The following is a 19,579-nucleotide window of genomic DNA, read 5'->3' as shown; positions in this document are numbered from 1 at the left end:
AGCTGCTTCCTTCCCAGTGGCAGTGGTCGGGCTTGTCACTTGTGTGCTGCGCAGATGTGCCTGCAGGTGAGAATTCTTGCTGTAGATCTTGCGGTTGCGGCATAGGTATGCCTGGTGTTGCGGTTCCCAGGCCAGGAGCAGCTGCCACGCTTGGGCTTGGCCTCCAGCAGCTCCAGCGGGGACGCCGGTGCCACCACAAGGAGACCGCGGGCGACTGGGGGTGCCAGGCCCAGGGCTGTGGCGGTGGCGGCCACCGCCTAAGAGACTAAAGACAGGGGCGTGGAGGGGTGGAGCTGGGTGGGGGGCGCCTCATGAAGGCCGGGCTGGGTGTCCCAAGCCAGGGCCACGGAAGGGCAGCGGGAAGGAGGCGTGCGGGCCTTAGGGGTTGAGGGGCGGGTGTTGGGGGTGGCGTGGGAGGGACCCAGGACCTCGCATGCATGAAGCCGCAGGCCTGGGGCGCCCTAGTGTTTGAGGACGCGCGGTCCATGTCTGAACCTGGGTACGCAGCCGTAGCCACCGCCATCCGCTTCAGGGGGCTGGGCAGCGCCAATTGAAAGCGGTTGAGCAGGCCGGGCGCGGTGGCTCACGCCTGTAATCCCAGCACTTTGGGAGACCAAGGCGGGCCGATCACGGGGTCAGGAGGTCGAGACCATCCTGGCTAACACGGTGAAACCCCGTCTCTACTAAACATACAAAAAAAAAAAAAAAGTAGCCGGGCGTGGTGGCGGGCGCCTGTAGTCCCAGCACTTTGGAAGGCTGAGGCGGGCGGATCACGAGGCCAGGAGATGGAGAACATCCTGGCTAACAGGTGAAACCCCGTCTCTACTAAAAGTACAAAAAAACAATTAGCCGGGTGCGGTGGCGGGCTCCTGTAGTCCCAGCTACTCCGGAGGCTGAGGCAGGAGAATGGCGTGAACCCAGGAGATGGAGCTTGCACTGAGCCGAGATCAAGCGGAGATCGCGCCACTGCACTCTAGCCTGGGCGACACAAGGAGACTCCATCTCAAAACAACAACAACAACAACAAAAACCAGCTGAGCAGCGCGGGCCGTCTGGCAGCGGGTCCAGCTCCAGGGCGCCGTAGGGCAGCGGCGTGCAGTGTTTGGGTAATAGGACGCAGACGGCGGGGTCGCCGGGGTCTTCGACGTGGCCTCGGCCCCAGGCCATCCAGCCCTGTGGACCGAATGGAGTCCCGCACGCGTTGAGGTAGTTGTGGGTTCCCCTGACCTCCGGCTGGGCGCGGGGTCAGCGCGCCTGCAGGCGGCGCTTGCGGTACGGGCTGGCGAAAGTGGAGACAGACGGCAGGATGGATTCACTTGGCCACATGGCGGGAAGCTGGGAACACGGACACCGGTGAGTGGCTGCCCGGGAGGGCTGGTCGGGGCTCGGACAGGCGGGCATGGTTCTGCCAAGGATTTTGCTTTATTTATCGCAAGATGGGGGTATTTCCTCCTTTCTGCAGTTTATAATTGCATGAATTAGTGCAGTGAATTGAGGATGCAGTAAAAATATCTTCAAAGATTATTAAATTCGTTATTATAAAACACATAGAAGAGTTTATGTGTGTGTATGGAAAGCAGGTATACATCAATAACTCTTAATGAATACAGGAAAGAACTACCAATATTGGAGCAAATTTTTCAAATACAAACATCAGTAAATATAAGCAAGGCCTTTTCTTTTTTATTATTCTATTCTAAGTTCTAGGGTACATGTGCGCAACTTGCAGGTTTGTTACATAGGTCGACATGTGCCGGCAACGCCTTTTCAATAATGTCTTACAAGGAGAAACGTGGCTCCTCTAGGTAAGCAGCCCTCAGTGCGCATCTCCCTGAAGTCCAGATTGATCTGGCAGAGCTGTGGGGTTCACAGCTCACACTGAGGCATTCAGGGCCTAAACCCCACTTTACTCTTTTGTACAATGAATAGGATATCAGTGATCTAAAAGAGTTTAAATCTTATTAGGGATTCAGACTGCCCTTCAGACTCTGTCTCTATTCCTCCCAGAGCTGGGTTCAACATGAATTCAAATACAAATATGAGACAATGAATTATGGTAGTGACAAAGACCTTCCTTCGAATTTCGGATTTTTCTAGCAGCCCCTTTCTTTCTGCTTCCCACCTGCCTTCAACTCTTTCTCCTAAAAAAGTTCAGTTGGGGTGAACGTTTGGTGACTTAGAACATCATTATTTTAACGTGATCCCAAAGCGGTTTTCATTATATGCAAAGCTGTATATTTATTTACATTTTAAAAAATGTTCTAAATTGGTTTCTTATGTCCAAAAGAAGGGGAGCTACTTATAAGAAAAGAGAATTGAGTAACATAAGAAAGTGCTAATCATTTCAAATTAAAGTGGGAAACATGCAAAGCAGAAAGAATCAATTTCATAAACTCAACAAATTATTAACATAAATAATTCCAAACTCTTGTATCTATATAACATCAGTGATCTGTGAGGTGAAATGAGATTCTGAAGAAAAAGTAAATAATAAGGCCATTTTTCTTAGCCAAAAAGTTTTTGTCATTAATTGTGGAATTTCACCAATCAATTTTTTTCAAATAAAAGTTTCTTAAACTTTTAGTGCCTACTATTGCTTGTAGGTTAATAAGCCCTAGCAGAAAACAAAATCATTAATGAAATGGAAAACAAACATTAATGGGAAATTTGTGTAACCTTAATTCTTAACGTGTCTTATGAATTAATTTTTAAAATGTGAAGGTTTATTCTTGGTGTTTGGTAATTAAGTTTATCAATCTCTCACAAATATGAGAAATTTGATTCCCTAAAGGAACGTGAGGACCATGAGTAGTTCAAGAAAATGCTGAAGATGCGCTTGGCTGGGAAGCTAGGATAGGCTGACGAAGTCAGACTTAGTGTGGGAACCTGGTAAGCAGTGGATCGATGTTAGCTGTTTTCACTTATTGCACTAGTATAATCAGTTTGATGATACATACTTCAGCCCCAGCTGTTACTTAAGACCTGGTTTCACATTTTATGTTCTTTTTCCTGCGCAGGCTGGGAAAGGGTTTCTTCTGGCCATAAAAGCTACTCCAGTGGCTGTGGGAGACTTAATTCCAATTCCAGGTGATACAGCCGTCAATCTCCCACTAGCTGTAGGATGGTGTGCTGCAGTTCACAGGTGTGGATGCTCAAGTGGGCTTTCAAAGATGTCATGAGAGGGAGGGGTAATGTATTAGGCACATTTTCCAAATATAGGCATTTCATTGTACAAGACCCCAAATGTGAGAGGGTGTTTGTTTCAGTATTTTATAGAGTTCCTAATATGCCATCATATATACATTCAGTTGTTTTCAAAATACAGTTTAGTACTTGGCTACTCACAAAGTAATAAAACATTTAAATCACTTAACCATAAAATTCTTGATAACCAAAAGGCTTTTCTTTCTATTCAGTAGTTTAACATTCAGCTTTCTTTTTTAGGGCAAAGGAGATAGAAGTGGATGAAATGAGAGAGTATTTTTTTAATTGAACTCTGATTAATGCCAAAAGTGTTCAATCACTATGTGTGGGGAAGTTTCCTGGTACAAAGAAAAAAAAAAACAGGTTGTTCATACACTTGGCTGTGTTAGTAAGTGGTAAACAGAATTAAACTTTTCTTATGTGAACTCACACATGTGTGCTTCATAATATGTCACTCCTATTTAACATCTCTTTCACACAAACAGGCATCCCCTGCCACGCACACCCTTTTGCTAGTCTTCTTCCATTTTGCTTATTAACCCAAAGAAAGAAAAAAGTACAGAAGCCTTCTTGCATAGGTTGCCTTAATCAGATGAATTATTGAAACCACTCTGTCTAAATATTATTTTCCCTTATTTTTCTTTCATTAGTTTTCCATTCTGTTGTATTTATTTAATTTTTATTTCATTTTCCAGACCTAAGTCAATGTTAGTCTACCACTGTACATCTGGTAACCTCAATCCCTGCAACCGAGGCAAAATGGGTAAGTACTTTAGCCATGTAACGGCATAATTACTAGTGTCTGACACAGAGAAAAAATAGACAAAAAGTGTGTCTTGGAGCTTAGAGCCTACATGGGGAGAAGGACAAAAAGCAAGCAAAGAGACAAAATAATGAGAAATTATAAATGTGTGGTAGTTAACTAGAATGTACTGTGGTTACCAAGGAAAGGAGTCATTGGGAACACATACATGATTGTAAGCAGTAGGGGGTCCATTGGCTATAGAGATTTTAAAAAACAATGATGAAATAAAGCAAAGGTTGGCAGTTATAAAAAATCTCAGTGATAAAATACTGAAATACTCCTCCCTACTGGGGCAGCGGGTCCTATACACACCCCTTCCCTTCTTGATATGTCACTGAGAATGCGACGTGATCAATGACCAGTGAGATTTAGAAAAGTCGGGTGATGTTATTCCTTCCTTATTGAGTGTGTAATAGTGATCACTAATTTATGCAACTTGTTTCTCTTGGGTGTGCATTCACTACTCTACTAGTGATTTGTAAAAATGAATAGGAATCACTATGGGAGAATTAAAAAAACATCCAGATTCCTTGGACCCTGGGATCAAGGTCTTGGGTGATGCTGAGGAAACTATATTTTTAATAAGCATCTAGATGATTCTTGATGCTTGGGGAAATGCTCTTTGAGAAACCCTGTACTATACAAATGATTAATTTGTCTGAATGTAAGGGATTTAATCTGGTCAATGTACAAAAACATGGAAATCAATTTGAGTACAACTTAAACATCTAATGATGGTAGAAGATAAAAGTAGGGAGTTTTGCTATTCTGTAGGATTTCTTAGTACCTACTAACGCACCCCTTCTATCCCTGTTACGTAGGTACCACTAGCTCTTCATATTCCAATGGTAAGCCATGGTACCACACTGAAAGTTCTATTGCAGGGCAGCTAGACACTGTGGCTCATTTATATATTGTGGCTTTGAATTGGGAAATGCTTTTCCAGGAATGAGAAATACCTGGCCTGCATGTTTCCTCTACCTCTCTCACACCTATAGCAAATACTGTGGGCTGATATGACATTGGTTATCCCTGTGCCAAGGCTCTGTTCTAGATTCCCTTCTAACACAGCATTTCTGGAAGCTATTACTATTAATTTGATGTTGCATTCAAATTAAAGTCATTTGTGTTTCCTATCGGGGATTCTTAGGCGGGATAAAAATGCTGCCTACTGGGAGCAGTAGCCATGTTAACAGGAGGTTGAGCATATGTAGTCTCAGGTAATATTACAAGGAGTGATAGACAGCTGGGTGGGTGAACGTAGGCTATCTCTCCATAGAATTGTCTCCTTTAGTGTCCCTTAAGAAGAGTTTTTAATATCCTGCATATAGGTCTTAAGCATCTTTTATCAGATTTATACCTAGTGCCCAGGTAATTGATGTTTTTTTTTCTTACTAATTTAAATGTCTTTTGTAAAAATATATTTTCTAATTGTGGATGATGTCAAATGCAATTGATTTTTGTATATTGACCTTATATTCAGCTATCTTGCTAAACTTATTATTGCTAGAAATTATATAAAATTTCCTCATGATTTCCTGTGTAGACAGTTAATCTGCAAAAATACCAGTATTATCCCCATTTTTTCAAGCTTTAGGTCTTTATTTTTCTTGTTGATGGCACCATCTCAGGTCACTGCAAGCTCTGCCTCCTGGGTTCACACCATTCTCCTGCCTCAGCCTCCCGAGTAGCTGGGATTACAGGCACCTGCCACCACGCCTGGCTAATTTTTGCATTTTTTGTAGAGACAGTGTTTCACCATGTTAACCAGGATGGTCTCAATCTCCTGATCTCATGATCCACTTGCCTTGGCCTCTCAAAATCCTGGGATTACAGGTGTGAGCCACTGCGCCCAGCCTTCTTGTTGAACTTCTACTATAATGGTGAATAAAAATGGCAATAGTAGGTATTATTGTCTTGCTGCTCATTTTAAGCAGAAGACTTCAAATATTAAACTCGCCTGCCATTTTTAGGATAAACCCAACTTGGTCATGCCATGTTATCTTTTTTTATATTTTGTTTGATTCAGTTTGCTAATCATATAGTTCCCTCGTTTTTCTATTGTCTGAAAGTGCTTTTGTAATAGTGGAGTAATCTATTCCTCAAAAACTTGGGAAAAGCACCTTTAAATTATCTGGATTTGTAATTTTTTGTGAGAAGATTTTTTATGGCTTCAGTGTCTTTAATAGTTAAAGAATTGTGCAGGCTTCATTTTCTGCTGGAATTAGTTTTAGTAAATTATATTTGTCTCTTTTTCTAATATTTTGTCTGTTTTAAAATGTGTTTACATTCTTTTTTATATTAATATTTTTGTCTTAAACTGTATCTGTAATTATGCTTCTTTTTTAATTCATAATATTTGTGTGTCTTCTCTTTTCTTCTCAGCTACTCTCCAAAGGGTTTATTTTATTTCTTTTTTTCAAAGAACCAACTTCTTCAGGCTTTATTGACTTTTTTCTTTGTTCTTTTTTTTTTTTTTTTTTTTTTTTTTTTGAGATGGAGTCTCGCTCTTGTTGCCTAGGCTGGAGTACAATGGCATTTTCTTGGCTCACCACGACCTCGGCCTCCCGGGTTGAAGCAGTTCTCCTGCCTCAGCCTCCTGAGTAGAGAAGCTGGGATTACAGACATGCGCCACCACACCTGGCTAATTTTGTGTTTTTAGTAGAGATGGGGTTTCTCCGTGTTGATCAGGCTGGTCTTGAACTCCCGACCTCAGGTGATCCACCCACCTTGGCCTCCAAAAGTTCTGGGATTACAGGCATGAACCACCGCACCCAGCCTATTGACTCTTTATTATGCTGCTTTGTTTTCTATTGCATAGATGTATTGCCTTATGTCTTTTTCCCCTTCCTCCTGTTGTCTTTGATTATGTTTTTCTTCTCTTTAACTTAGAAATATAGCCCATGAATATTTGGCTTGTCTAATACATCATTTATGGCTTTATATTTCCCTCAATGCCACTTTGACTGTATCCCACACATTTTGTTGTATGTTTATGTTATCATTACTCTCTAATCCTTAAACATTTTTCATTTGAATTTCTTCTCTGACCTATGAGGATGTAGAGTGCAGTTTTCAATTGCCAAATTACATTTTCTACATGTGCATGAGTTTCTCCTTGTCCCTCACATCAGACAGATAGTAGCTTAATGGTTAAAAGTCTTGAGCTTTGAGATGTAATAGACTTGGATTCAAATCATAGCTCATTCACTCACTCCTGTATTCATTAAATAGGCATTATTCTTGGTGCTGAGGATGTATCACTAAACAGAAATCCATGCTCACATAGATGTTATATTCTGGTATGCCTCCCACCATTTAGTAGACTCCACTCTTATTAGTTGTATCAGTTGGAAAAAGTCTCTCAGTTTCTCCCCGTAGATCCATTTTTTTTATCTGTCAATGAGAATAATAATTATTCTATTCTAGGGAGCTCTTGGGAGAATGTAGTGAGATAAAGTGCTTAGTACAGTGGTTAGAACAGTGAACATTTTAGTAAGTGCTTGCTATTACCTTATGGACAGCTTTCTCAGAAAGCCTTTCCTAACCCAGCCCCACCCCTCCCCTTCCTGGCACCCAGACAGAGCTAGATGCTTCTTTTGTATTCCTGCAGAGCATATTGTACTGGCCTCTAGCAGAATACTCAGGCAAAATATTGTAATCATGAATTGTCCACATGTCCCACCAGACTGCCAGTTCTTCAAAGACAAAGAATATATCATATGTAATTTTTTTTACCTCAGTATCTACCACAGTGCCTGGCAAGTGTTAAATGCTAAATAAATATATTTGAAATGACTAAAGGAAGGATTGATATAGATTTAGGAAAAGGAAAGTAAGTGTATGTTGCTGAGATATTTATTGATTCATTTAATCAAAAAATGTTTATTAGGCACTGATTACCTGTGAGCTACTTTTCAAGGTACTGTATAGGTTCAAACAAAACAGACAAAATTTTGTTATGGTTCTTAAATCTTAGAAAGGAGAAATATACATCAGATATGGTTGAGTGATTGCAGAAAAATAAAACAGATTAAAGAAGTAAACAGTATTGTGGGAAGGCTGCTATTTGATATGTGATGGCCAAAGAAAGTCTCTCTGATAAGGTGTCATCTTACTAGAGACCTGCAAGAAGTGAGAGGGCAAATCAGAGGGACTTGTGGATGAAATATTCCAAGTTGAAGAAACAGTAAGTGCTGAAGTTCTTTCATCATATTCAAGGACAGCAAGGAGGCCAGTATGGCTGCAGCAGAAGCACTGAGAGGGAGAGCGGTAAGAGGTGAAGTCAGAGTGGTGGGCAGAGAGTGAGGATGCACAGAGTGCAAGGCCTTGCAGACCATGGCTTTGCCTCTAAATGAGAAGAGATTCCGTTGAAGGGCTCTGAATGGGCAAGTTCCTGTAATACACTCTGAGTTACATTTTACAAGAATCCCTCTGGCTGCTACATGGAGGTCCGACTAGGGTTACAGGGGTAGTGGCAGAGACCACTTAGGACAGTATTGCAACATTCCAGGCTACAGTAGTGGTTTGGATCAGAGAGATAGCAGGCGGAAATTATGATTCGGGGTATTTTTCAAACAGAGAGCTGATAGATTTTGTTCAATTGTGTGTGGGTTGTTAAAGAAAGAGAAGAATCAAGGATAACCCCAAAGTTTTTGGCTGAACTACTAAACAAATTGAATTAGCATTTGGTTATAGGTAGAAGACTGGTGAAATAGCAAATCTGTGTATGTATTGGGATGGGGGTGGTTAGCAGTGGGTGTATCAGGAGGCCCATTTTAGAGCTGTTAAACGTGAATGTCTCTTACAGCTCCAGGTGGAAATGTTGAACAAGTATATGGATATATAGATCAGAACATCAGTGTTGAGATCAGAATCTCTTATGCTATCAACCTGTACATAACTTTCTTATTTACCACCATCTTTTTAAAGTATAAATCCCTATGGACCAGATGATTCTTGAGAATCTTCTCTGAAGAGGAGTTATGTTTTTCAGATAGATTTTTAGCTGGCATTTTTTTAAGTAGGGCAACAATCATTTTACTATAATAACTGACATCATAATTGAATAATGAGCTTAGGCATATGCTTTGCGAAAACCTACATACCTTAAATAAAATTGAATTCAAATGAGTATCTTTTTGAAAGAACTACTGAATTCACAAATGTATGTAAAATGTTCTTAATTAAGCTTAATCTAACTATTAATATAAAAAGAAAAACACTATTATGAATAAAACCCTGGATACCAGAGTGGACAATTGAGTCTGACATATTCCCGGAGAAATATTTAAAGTAAGCTAACAGAAGAAAATCTTGCCTTTAGAATTTTTTAGTTAAACTTTTAATAAAGATTCAAATAAAATGTTAAGAAATTTTCTAAATGGTTCTGAAAGTAATGGTCCAGCCTGGGAAATAAAGTTTCTAGCCTCCGTCTTGGGGCTTTCAGAATAGACTAGATAACCTTAGAATTAAATGTGGATTTATGTTTTTCTGAACAGTACCCCCTTTAATTGACTACATGTGTTTCCCCAAGAATTTGTTTTAGAGTAGGTGTTTCAAATAAAGGGTCCAATTCTTAACCCATTCACATTGTTTCATTTTGCAGATAACCACTTGCCTAGCATAAAAATCTTTACATTGTTCTCAGAAATTGATTCTTGACTCTACACAGCAAATCCTTCATCTTTATTGTTGTGACCCATTATAAATACCTTCCACTATGATGGGCTTATATTCTCCTATTCTTCTCTAGCACTTACTCTCTTTTTTTCCCCCAGGATTCCAGGTCTTGGCAACCTTTGAAATTCCAATTCCATTTGCAAGAGCTTTGAGGAAGCCCTATGCTGATTTCACCACCAGCAACTTCACAACCCAGTACTGGAATGCCATCAGCCAGCAGGCCCCTGCCATCATCTGTGACTTCTATCTGTGGCTCACTGGAAGGAAACCCAGGTGAGAAGCTGAGTCAATGGCTTTGAGAATGTCACTGCATATGGGAGATTGAGGCCCCAAAGTCTTTTAGGGCTTCCTTCAGCCAAGGATTAAAGGAGACAACTGAATCTGACCCATATATACAGATTGAACACACCTACTCTGAAAGTGCAAAATCTGAAATTCTCCAAAATCCAGAATGTTTTGAGTACTGACATGATGCCACAAATGGAAAATTCCACACATCTTACCTCATGTGATGGGTCACAGTCAAAACACATTCAAAACTTTGTTTCATGCATAAAATTATTTAAAATATTGTATAAGATTACCTTCAGGTTATGTGTATGTGGCTAAGTGTGTATGAAACATAAGTGAATTTTGTGTTTAGACATGGCTCCCATTCCCAAGATACCTCATTACATAGAAGCAAATATTCCAAAATCTGAAAACAGTTGAAACCCAACACACTTCTGACCCAAGCATAGGATCAGATAAAGGATACTCAACCTGTATAAGTTTTGAACAACCAAAGCAGTCATAGTGAGAAGCCACAGAAGCCACCTACATTAAAAATGCTCCAGCATAATAAAGGAAGGTAAATGTTAAAGAGCTTGCTTGATGAATTTAGCAAGTGATCATTCACGCAAAAAGAAAAGCAACTGAGACTCTGTCACTTTTCAAATAGGTAGAGAATCTTAAATATCCAGTAATGATGACAACCTCACTTACTGAGAGCTTACTCGTGGGGCTAAGGAGGATGCATGATGATCCCATTTTTATTGTCACAGCTACCGAAGGAAGATACCCTCATCAACCCAATTTTACAAATGGAGAAATAGAAGCTAAGGGAAGAATCTGAAGTAATCTCAAAGGCAGTGACAAGAAGGATGTGGAGAAAGCTGAGTGTCAAAGTCAGTATTCAGGACCGGATTTACTGCTACTTAGAGATGAATGAAGAAATCCGAGTGAACGCAGTGTGCTGATGCTAAAGCAGCTGTCGCCACCCAGCTGTGTGACATAGGACATTCTTTCTCTGTCTCACTTGAATAATATGATGTGTCAGAGGAGACATGATTGTAATTGCCTAAATCAATTTTTGTGACCAAGAATCAGGAGCATGAACAGTATTGCTCTCTGTGTTAGCCCCTTTATAAGGGAGGAAGTCGTCTTCAGCATGTTGAATTGTCATCTTTCTTAGCAGTGCAAATGACTAAAACTTAGCTAATGTAGAGTTTATCCAAATTTGGAGCAAAGTGAAAAGAAAACATTGTGATTACGGGGAAAATATTTGTATGGGACTATTAAATAAAGACACAAAAAGAAGAAAACCCAAATATTATAGGCAGAAATGCTAAAGGTTATAAAATATATCAGGATTGTAAGAAGGCATGGATAAAGAACAAAGTTCAGTTAGGAAAGAGAAACACAGAAGGAAGAGACACAATAAAAGTCATTATGTATTCTGTGAGAAGTCAGACAGTAAGATTTGTGGGGAACGGGTTGGTTTGTTGTATGGTATGTATTTCAGCAATAATCTTTATGGCAGAGAAAGCTAAAATCCCTTAGCTTGTGTGAATGATCACTTGCAGAATTCCTCAAGGTAGGCATGATGAAGGAGGGTTTAGAGGAGACACAGACACAATGAACTGACCTAGATAGAAAGCCTTAGTATACTCAGCTAGGAATAGTGATTCTGAGGACACACTGTGACCTGATTATGTCATTACATGTATGGTAGTGATGGGGATGATGGAAGCTTTGTCCAGGCCTGTGTGTGAACCCAATGTTTTGTTTAGAAATAGAACAAGTAAGTTCATTGCTATAGCATAACACAAAATTTGTTTAAGTGGTGGTCAGCAAATCCTTGAATGCTGCTTAATGTGACAAGGTTGGTAAAGTCGTTTGTGCAACACTCTTACTCCCTGAATGTTTTGCTGTGCTGGGGCCTGTGCATGCCAGACAAGGCCAAGCTGGCTGAAAGAGCAACCAGCCACCTCTGCAACCTGCCACCTCCTGCTGGCAGGATTTGTTTTTGCATCCTGTGAAGAGCCAAGGAGGCACCAGGGCATAAGTCTACTCACTTATATCTGTTTGTCTGGAACATAACCCATGTTTGTTTTTACAACAAATAAAATTGATCTTGAATAAAAACTGAGTGGTCATTGTCATTAATCTTTGAACCCAGATTAACCTTTTGGTCATACCTAGTCTAAGAGAAAAGAGATATTCTTATCAATAAATACAGAGTCCAGCTATGTCAGTGAAGATCTCAAGTGCATAGACAGTAGTATAGGGAAGAGTCAGAGGCCAAAAAGACAGAGATGGCAGACATTGAACAGAGGAGAGTGTGATGTTTGCCTTTGCATCAACTGAGATTATGGAATAACACCTGAGGCTTGGGGAGAGCACCTACAAGATACCAATAGAGCATTCTAAGAACATCTATGAAGTGAGAAGATTTGAATTACTGTTGTTCTTGTGGTTATGATTGTATTAATGGTTGTTACTTCATTCATATTAATCACCTATGTGCCCAAGTGTAATCATGAAGTTAGATTTTTCCCAGATTTTTTTATTAGACTCAAGAATTCCCATAGACAAAGGCAATATCAGTATCTTTTTATACATTTCTTCTCTCAGTTCTGCAGAGCCAGAATGTAGAGTCCAATCTTTTAGATAGGTTATGCAATAAAGGCTGACTTGGATTATCTGACTAGTACATGAGGCCCCGTGTGGTAGTTTACTCCAGAGGAAATTGGCACCTGTATATAATTGTAGTTAAGTTGATCCCTTGATATCAGAAAAGTTTCTGCTATGCAGTCCTTTTTGATGATTTCATAATACACATCCTCATTTTAGACAGTACCAGTGGCCATAGATGTACTTGGCAGCAGAATATTACAGATGGTAAACCTTGAATCTGCATTTTAGTAGCAAGAGCATTTGGAGTCTTGTGCTTCCCTTGTAGACATCTTCTTAACATCTACATCCTATCTTTTGTCTACTGTTGTTACTGCTACTAGTTCCATAGACATTCTAATTTTCATTTGGGATATACATTTTTGTTATTTGTAAGCTTCCTCTTCTTTTTCATTTTTTCACCCCCTTTCAGACTGTTCTAAAATCAGAAAGGAAATTCTCCTCCATGAGCATGTATATGTTTTTGGCTCTTGGAACTTGAGATGGTGCAAGTAAGTACAAGCACATTTTCCAGATAAGTCATGTGAAGTGATTTACATTTCATAATATGATCATTTCTGATTGATCTTATCTATTAAGACCACCCATAGAGATGGCTGTAATGAATTAAGAACATCAAACAATGTCAAGTTGTTCATTGCATGTATTTCAGAACATTGCCGAGATAAAGCCAGGTGGAGTCATTAATTTCACCAGCTAGTTATTTCCTTGCTGCGGTGCCAAAGATTGTCATTTTTGAATTAAAGCCTCTGGTTTTTCTAACTCATCTTTCATTGTTGATCATGGCAAGTGAATAATTAATGAATGTATATGTTTAGGTTGTGAGAAATTTAAAACACACCCTAAGAGTTGTAATGTTGATTGCTTTTAAATGTTGTAATGGTTTTGAGAGTGTCTGCTAATGATTCCTTAATTACATACTTGCTTTTCTTAGAAAATCAACTCATTTCATTGTGATTAATTTTCTCTTAAATATTTAAGTTCATATTTTAATAAATCACTATGCCTGGGATTCCATTATATATTTGAAAAGATCAAGTTTAATTTTTTTACCCAGGTAACATACACAATGGCTCAAGATTTGTGTTCTTTGATCTCACAATTTAAAAAAATATGCATTAAGCACCATGGAAATCCCAGCAACTTCAGCAAGAAAGAGTCTTTGTTCCATAGTTTCTTATGCTTGATAAATATGTGGACTAAAGTAAATGGAATATCTTAATTCAGTTTTTGCTTCATGAGACTGGTTGAGTGAACATAGGCCTAGTGCTTTGACAATTGGCCTATTGTAGAAGATTGATATCCTAGTAGCCTAAAGAGAATCCATTTCTTATAAGAACATATATATTTTGGAAAATGTGGTATTTCTCAGAAAACTGCTGAAATGAATTATGTATCTTTTCTATCTTTATCTTTAAGTCTATTATTTTCAAAGATCTAAAGCTTTCACTTGAAAATTAGTCTTTTGGAAAAAAAGACATTGAAACTAGTGTTAAATTCTGTTTCATTGAGGTAATGAATATGAAGATTCATTTGCTGTAATCTCCTTGTGATCTTCTAAAGTATTTTCTTGTGCTTTTAAAAATAACACTATAATGGTCTATATGTGTATCAGTTTTTACAGTAATTTGTCTAAACTTTAGCTTATACCAGTGTGCATGAAGAACCAAGTGCAGTCTGAATTAGCACAATGCAAATAGAAAACCGACCTTTTATTTTCCTCACAAAATTATATCTAATATAAACTTTACGTAAAATAAAGAATTTTTAAGTGCTTGTAAATTAATAACAAAATCATACATAATGTCAGTGGAGGAGAAAAGTTAAGGATTTTATATCGCAGTAAAATGCATTTCTAAATTGACTTAGTATTGTTATAAAACATATTCTTGAATATTGTATCAGAATTTATCACCACTATTGAAGTCAAAATAAAGATGGATCTCTAAAGTATACAATTTATTTGGGAATCACAGAATTGTAGTTCTGAACAAAACTGAAAACCACGGTGGTCTTCTATATGTGTGAAGGACAAAGAGAAGATTGGGGGTTTACTAGCAAGGGAAATGCTACATATTGTTTTGAAAGAAAGCTCACGGACACTAGAGAAGATTTTGGGAGCTGGTCAAACAAGCCTAATGGGAGACAAATCTTTTGAGACTTCCCAGGAGCCCAACTAGAAAATCTCTTAGTCAATTTTAGGTGAAAAAGGCTTAAATTTGAATTTGATTCTGGGGAAGTTTGTCATTTGTTTGGATGCAAAAAGCCTAAAAATATTTAATTAAAGTAGAATTACATATCCTTGAGAGATAATGGTCACTTATTTAATCAGAGTAATAATGTAAAGACTTCAAAAACAAATTCAAAAGTTACATAGTCAAGAGAAAAAAAATACTTAGACCTGTATTAGAGATGACTTAGTTTTTTCAGGTGGTCAAAACCCGAATAAAGACAGCCCAAACCACAAGAAGCTATCTTAAAACATAAAATATCTGCTTGTTAGGTAGAATACTTAGAGAGAGAGAAAAAAGCCTTTTGTAATATGACCATTTCTCTTGGCATATGCCCTTTTGCGTAAACTGGAAATTAAACCCCATGAAAAACTACTTTAATTCAATTAGACGCTGGAAGAGTGTGTGTCTAAGGTTATAAGTAAACCATATTATAGAATAATAATACACACACACACACACACACACACACACGTAGTACCTCCACCAGGGGGAATGGATGGCTTTTAGAAAAAGTAACGGCATGTGAAATTTCCTGGTTACATAGAACAATTGGGATACATCAGGAAAAGCCAAGAGTACAGAATTCATCTATACTGGAAAAACATTGTTTTTTCCAGTTTTTTTGAGACAAACATTCTCAGTGTCAGGTTATAATACCTGAGTGCGAAGTGGGGAAAAATGCAATAGGAACTGACAAAAAAAAAAAAAAAAAATTGAGAGAGTCACCACTTTAGTTAAGCAAAAAGATGTACTGTTTTAAGGAGAGATGTAAGGAGAGCAGAAGGCATTGATGTATTAACTGCAAATTACACATAGTGAGATGCATAAAAAGCCAAACCTTTGAGATTAAATCTGAAAAACTTTAAGAGGAAAACTCTACCTCCTGAAATGAAGCGATCACTTATTTTTCTTTATTGCTGCTTCTAAAAAGAGGATACGTGTACAGAATGTGCAGGTTTGTTGCATAGGTATACGTGTGCCATGGTGATTTGCTGCACCTATTGACCCGTCCTCTTAAGTTCCCTCTCCTCATCCCCGTCCCCCAACAGACCGTGGTGTATGTTGTTCACCTCGCTGTGTCCATGTGTTCTCAACGTTCAACTCCCACTGAATGAGAACATGCAGTGTCTGGTTTTCTGTTCTTGTGTTAGTTTGCCAAGGATGATGGCTTCCAGTTTCATCCATGTCCCTGCAAAGGACATGCTCTCATTCATTTTTCATGCCTGCATAGTATTCCATAGTGTATATGTAACATATTTTCTTTATCCAGTCTATCATTGATGGGCATTTGGGTTGGTTCCAGTCTTTGCTATTGTAAATTGTACTGCAATAAGTAGAAAGATTTATATTCCTTTGGGTACATACCCAGTAATGGGATTGCAGGGTCAAATGGTATTTCTGGTTTTAGATACTTGGGGAATCACCATGCTGTCTTCCAGAATGATTAAACTAATGTATATCCTCACCAACAGTGTAAAAGCATTCCTATTTCTCCACAGCCTCACCAGCATCTATCGTATCCTGACTCTTTTAAATAATCACCATTCTGACTGGCATGAGATGGTATCTCATTGTGGTTTTGATTTGCATTTCTCTGATGATCAGTGATGTTGAGCTTTCTTTCATATGTTTGTTGGCCAACTTCTTTTGAGAAGTGTCTGTTCATATCCTTTGCCCACTTTTTAATGATATTATTGCTCATATTAACTTTGAAATGACTGAAAATTCAAAATAAAGACAAGAAAGATAAAATTATATTTTTTAAGTTATAGGTATGAAGTATTTTTGGAAGGAAAGAAACCTCTAGATTATATATATGTGTATGTGTATATATTTATATGTGTGTATATATAATATATATTGCTTTCAACAAAAAAAATTATTAGAGTCAAAATAGTACCATCTCCAGATGTTTTTATTTAGCTTGGTATCTAAAATCATTTAGGTGACCCATTCCCATATTTGGAGAATTTTTAAAATTTGTTGTCTACCTCTGTGATATTCAGTATAGTAGCCACTAGCTACTTAACTTTTAATCAGTTATAATTAAATGAAATTTAAAACTCAGTTCTTCCAACATACTAGCTACATTTCAAGTGCTCAATAGACGCACTTGGCTAGTGGCTACTTTATTGGACAGGGCAGGTATAGAACATTTCCATTATCACAGAATATTTAACCAGACAGCATTGATCTAAATGGTTTTTTTTTCTTTTTTTAACTGGAGTGCAGTGGTGCAATCTCAGCTCACTGCAATCTCTGCCTCCCAGGTTCAAGCAATTTTCTACCTCAGCCTCCCAAGTAGCTGGGATTATAGGTGCCCACCACCACACCCAGCTAATTTTTTTATTTTTAGTAGAGACAGGGTTTCACCATCGTGGCCGGGCTGTTCTTGAACTCCTGACCTCATGATCCACCAGCCTTGGCCTCCCAAAGTGCTGGGATTACAGGCATGAGCCATTGCACCAGGCCAAGTATCTTGTAGAGAAAGTTTATATTATGATTCAGATTTCCATGTTGCCCATCTTTTTTATTAATCTTATAGACACTTATTGGAGTGCTTATTATGTCTTAAGTGCATGAGAAGTGCAAAGAGTGTAAAGGCAAAAATGATGTAGCCAAATCAAGGGGTGGAGACAGACATTTAAAACATAATTGCAACCCAACATGAATTCTCCAGGGAGAGGAGAGCAAAGGACAATGAAGGCAGAAAGAATCACGCTTGCAAATCCATGAACGGTGTGGGTGTGTTTGGGAAACTCTGGGTAATTTAGCCCTAGACAAGTAAAAATAAGGACTAGAAAGGTATGCTGAGGCCAGATCTTGAAAGATTTCAAATAACTGCAGTCAGGTTACACTCCATTGAATGAAAACCCAGTTGAAACTGGTTTAAAACACAAAGGTGGTGTATTGATTTACAATGGAAAAAATCCAGCACTAGAGTGGTGAGCAGCTGTGATTCAACTACAGCTCTGGCTGCCTTCGTTTTTGAATCTCTGAACTCTGCCACTTTGTTCTGGTTTTATCCTCATAATGAATAAGATGTTTGCTGTAGCTTCAAGCTTTGCACACATAATATGGCAATCTTTGGATGAAGAGAGACTGGCCCTCTTCAAGATTTTCTCCCAAGATTGATGAAACTTGTTTTCTAAAAACCTTCAGCAAATTTCCCTCCCATGGCATCAGCCTAGTTAAGGTTACCTGTCCATTTCTGGCCAGCCCCTGTGGCCTGAGATTATGCCATGTACTAATTTGTTGAGAAACCTCAGACCTAAGCCAATCGCTGTCTAGAATGTAAGAGTGCATGGAGATCAATCAGCTTTTCTCTGAAGCTGGGGTGAGATTATGTGTTTCTGAGGCAAGGTCGCTACTGGAGAAGGGTAAATACCTGCGTGATAATTCAGAACTCATCAAGAGATAGAAGACTGGGTGTTAGGGGGTTAGCATTCTGAGTGGAGCATGGTTTCTGAAGTCAGACCTGAGTTGGTGTCCTTTATCCACCACTGCATGGTGTAACTTTATGTAACTGAGCCTCAGTTTCCAAATGGAGATTATAATGGTCATTGTCTTTCTTACCGTTGTGAGATGTAAAGGGGTTAACAGGAAAGGCACTTAGAATAGTGCCTGAAGCACAGTAAGCGCTCAGCAAATACTAGCTTTAAATTCACACTCAAATATGGGAGGGAGTTTGAGCTTTATCTTTTAGAGTCTGACACTCCCATTGAAGGTCTTTTGTATCTTGACAGCTAGAAGATTTCCTACTACTTAAATAATAATAAAACATTAGAACTCAAGTGATGCTAATGATGACAGGAAATGTGAATTAGTTGAGTAGTTGGGATGGAAATCACATGGCCCGCAAAGCTGAGAATATTATCTGGCCCTTTACAGAAGTTTGCCAACTCCTGAAATAGAGGACCAGAAAAATGTCTTCTGATATGAAACACCTAAACATGTTAAGCCTGGTGCAGTGGCTCACCCCTGTAATCCCAGCACTTTGGGAGGCCAAAGTAGCTGAATCCTCCCACCTCAGCCTCCCAAGTAGTTCCATATCAGCCTGGACAACATGGTGAAACCCTGTCTATACTAAAAATACAAAAATTAGCTGAGCATGGTGGCAGTTGCCTGTAATCCCAGCTACTTGGGAGGCTGAGGCAGGAGAATGGTTTCAATCCAGGAGGCAGAGGCTGCAGTGAGCCGAGATCACACCACTGCACTCCAGACTGAGCAACAGAGTGAAACTCTGTCTGAAAAAAAAAAAAAAGATAAAATATGTTTTTATAAAATAGTTTTAATGCATAGCTGAACTTGAGGCAAAATAAGGAAATTCCTAAGTGTCCCAAAATGACAAGAAAGTACACACCTATACACAAACAGAGTGAGAGAAGTTGAACAAGCACACACATAAATATGACAAATGTGTATTGAGAGCCAAATATACGTCAGGTACATATTGCTCTGTGCCTGGGGAGCAGGGGCAATAAGGTAGAAAACAAAACAGACATGGGATTAACCTCATAGATCTTAAAGTCCAGTGAGGTAGGCAACTTCTATAAGAAATAAATGTATATTAAATATTTTGAAAAGTACTGTGAAGAAAAAGAGCAAGACGCTTTGAAAGAGAGTAACAAGTGACAGCTGCTTTAGGATTATGTGCCTTGAAAAGGACTCCAGAAATAGTGCCACTGGAACTCAGGAG

General features: G+C 38.9%; 1 protein-coding gene across 1 annotated transcript; it reads left to right on the top strand.

Moving 5' to 3' along the window:
• Positions 1 to 437: 437 nt before the first annotated feature.
• On the top strand, positions 438 to 15,976 carry LOC117975755 (fatty acyl-CoA reductase 2). The gene is made up of 6 exons (XM_034937225.3): positions 438 to 509; positions 1,114 to 1,353; positions 3,018 to 3,142; positions 3,900 to 3,967; positions 9,790 to 9,964; positions 10,735 to 15,976. The coding sequence occupies exons 1-6, from the start codon at positions 438 to 440 to the stop codon at positions 10,790 to 10,792; spliced, it is 738 nt and encodes a 245-aa protein (XP_034793116.2). The 3' UTR covers positions 10,793 to 15,976.
• The last annotated feature ends 3,603 nt before the right edge of the window (positions 15,977 to 19,579 follow it).

Source organism: Pan paniscus, chromosome 15, assembly GCF_029289425.2.
Source record: "Pan paniscus chromosome 15, NHGRI_mPanPan1-v2.0_pri, whole genome shotgun sequence".
In the NCBI taxonomy this organism is placed as follows: Eukaryota; Metazoa; Chordata; class Mammalia; order Primates; family Hominidae; genus Pan; species Pan paniscus.
Note: the sequence above shows the minus strand (reverse complement) of the source record. Positions and strands in the feature narration are given on the sequence as shown.

Bases quoted from the DNA above. Each gene is read 5' to 3' on its own strand.
- LOC117975755 (XM_034937225.3), top strand. From the start codon at position 438: ATGAAGCCGCAGGCCTGGGGCGCCCTAGTGTTTGAGGACGCGCGGTCC. The intron at 1,354-3,017 runs GTGAGTGGCTGC...TTTCCTGCGCAG, and splicing joins AGCTGGGAACACGGACACCG to GCTGGGAAAGGGTTTCTTCT. The intron at 9,965-10,734 runs GTGAGAAGCTGA...TTATTGTCACAG, and splicing joins CTCACTGGAAGGAAACCCAG to CTACCGAAGGAAGATACCCT.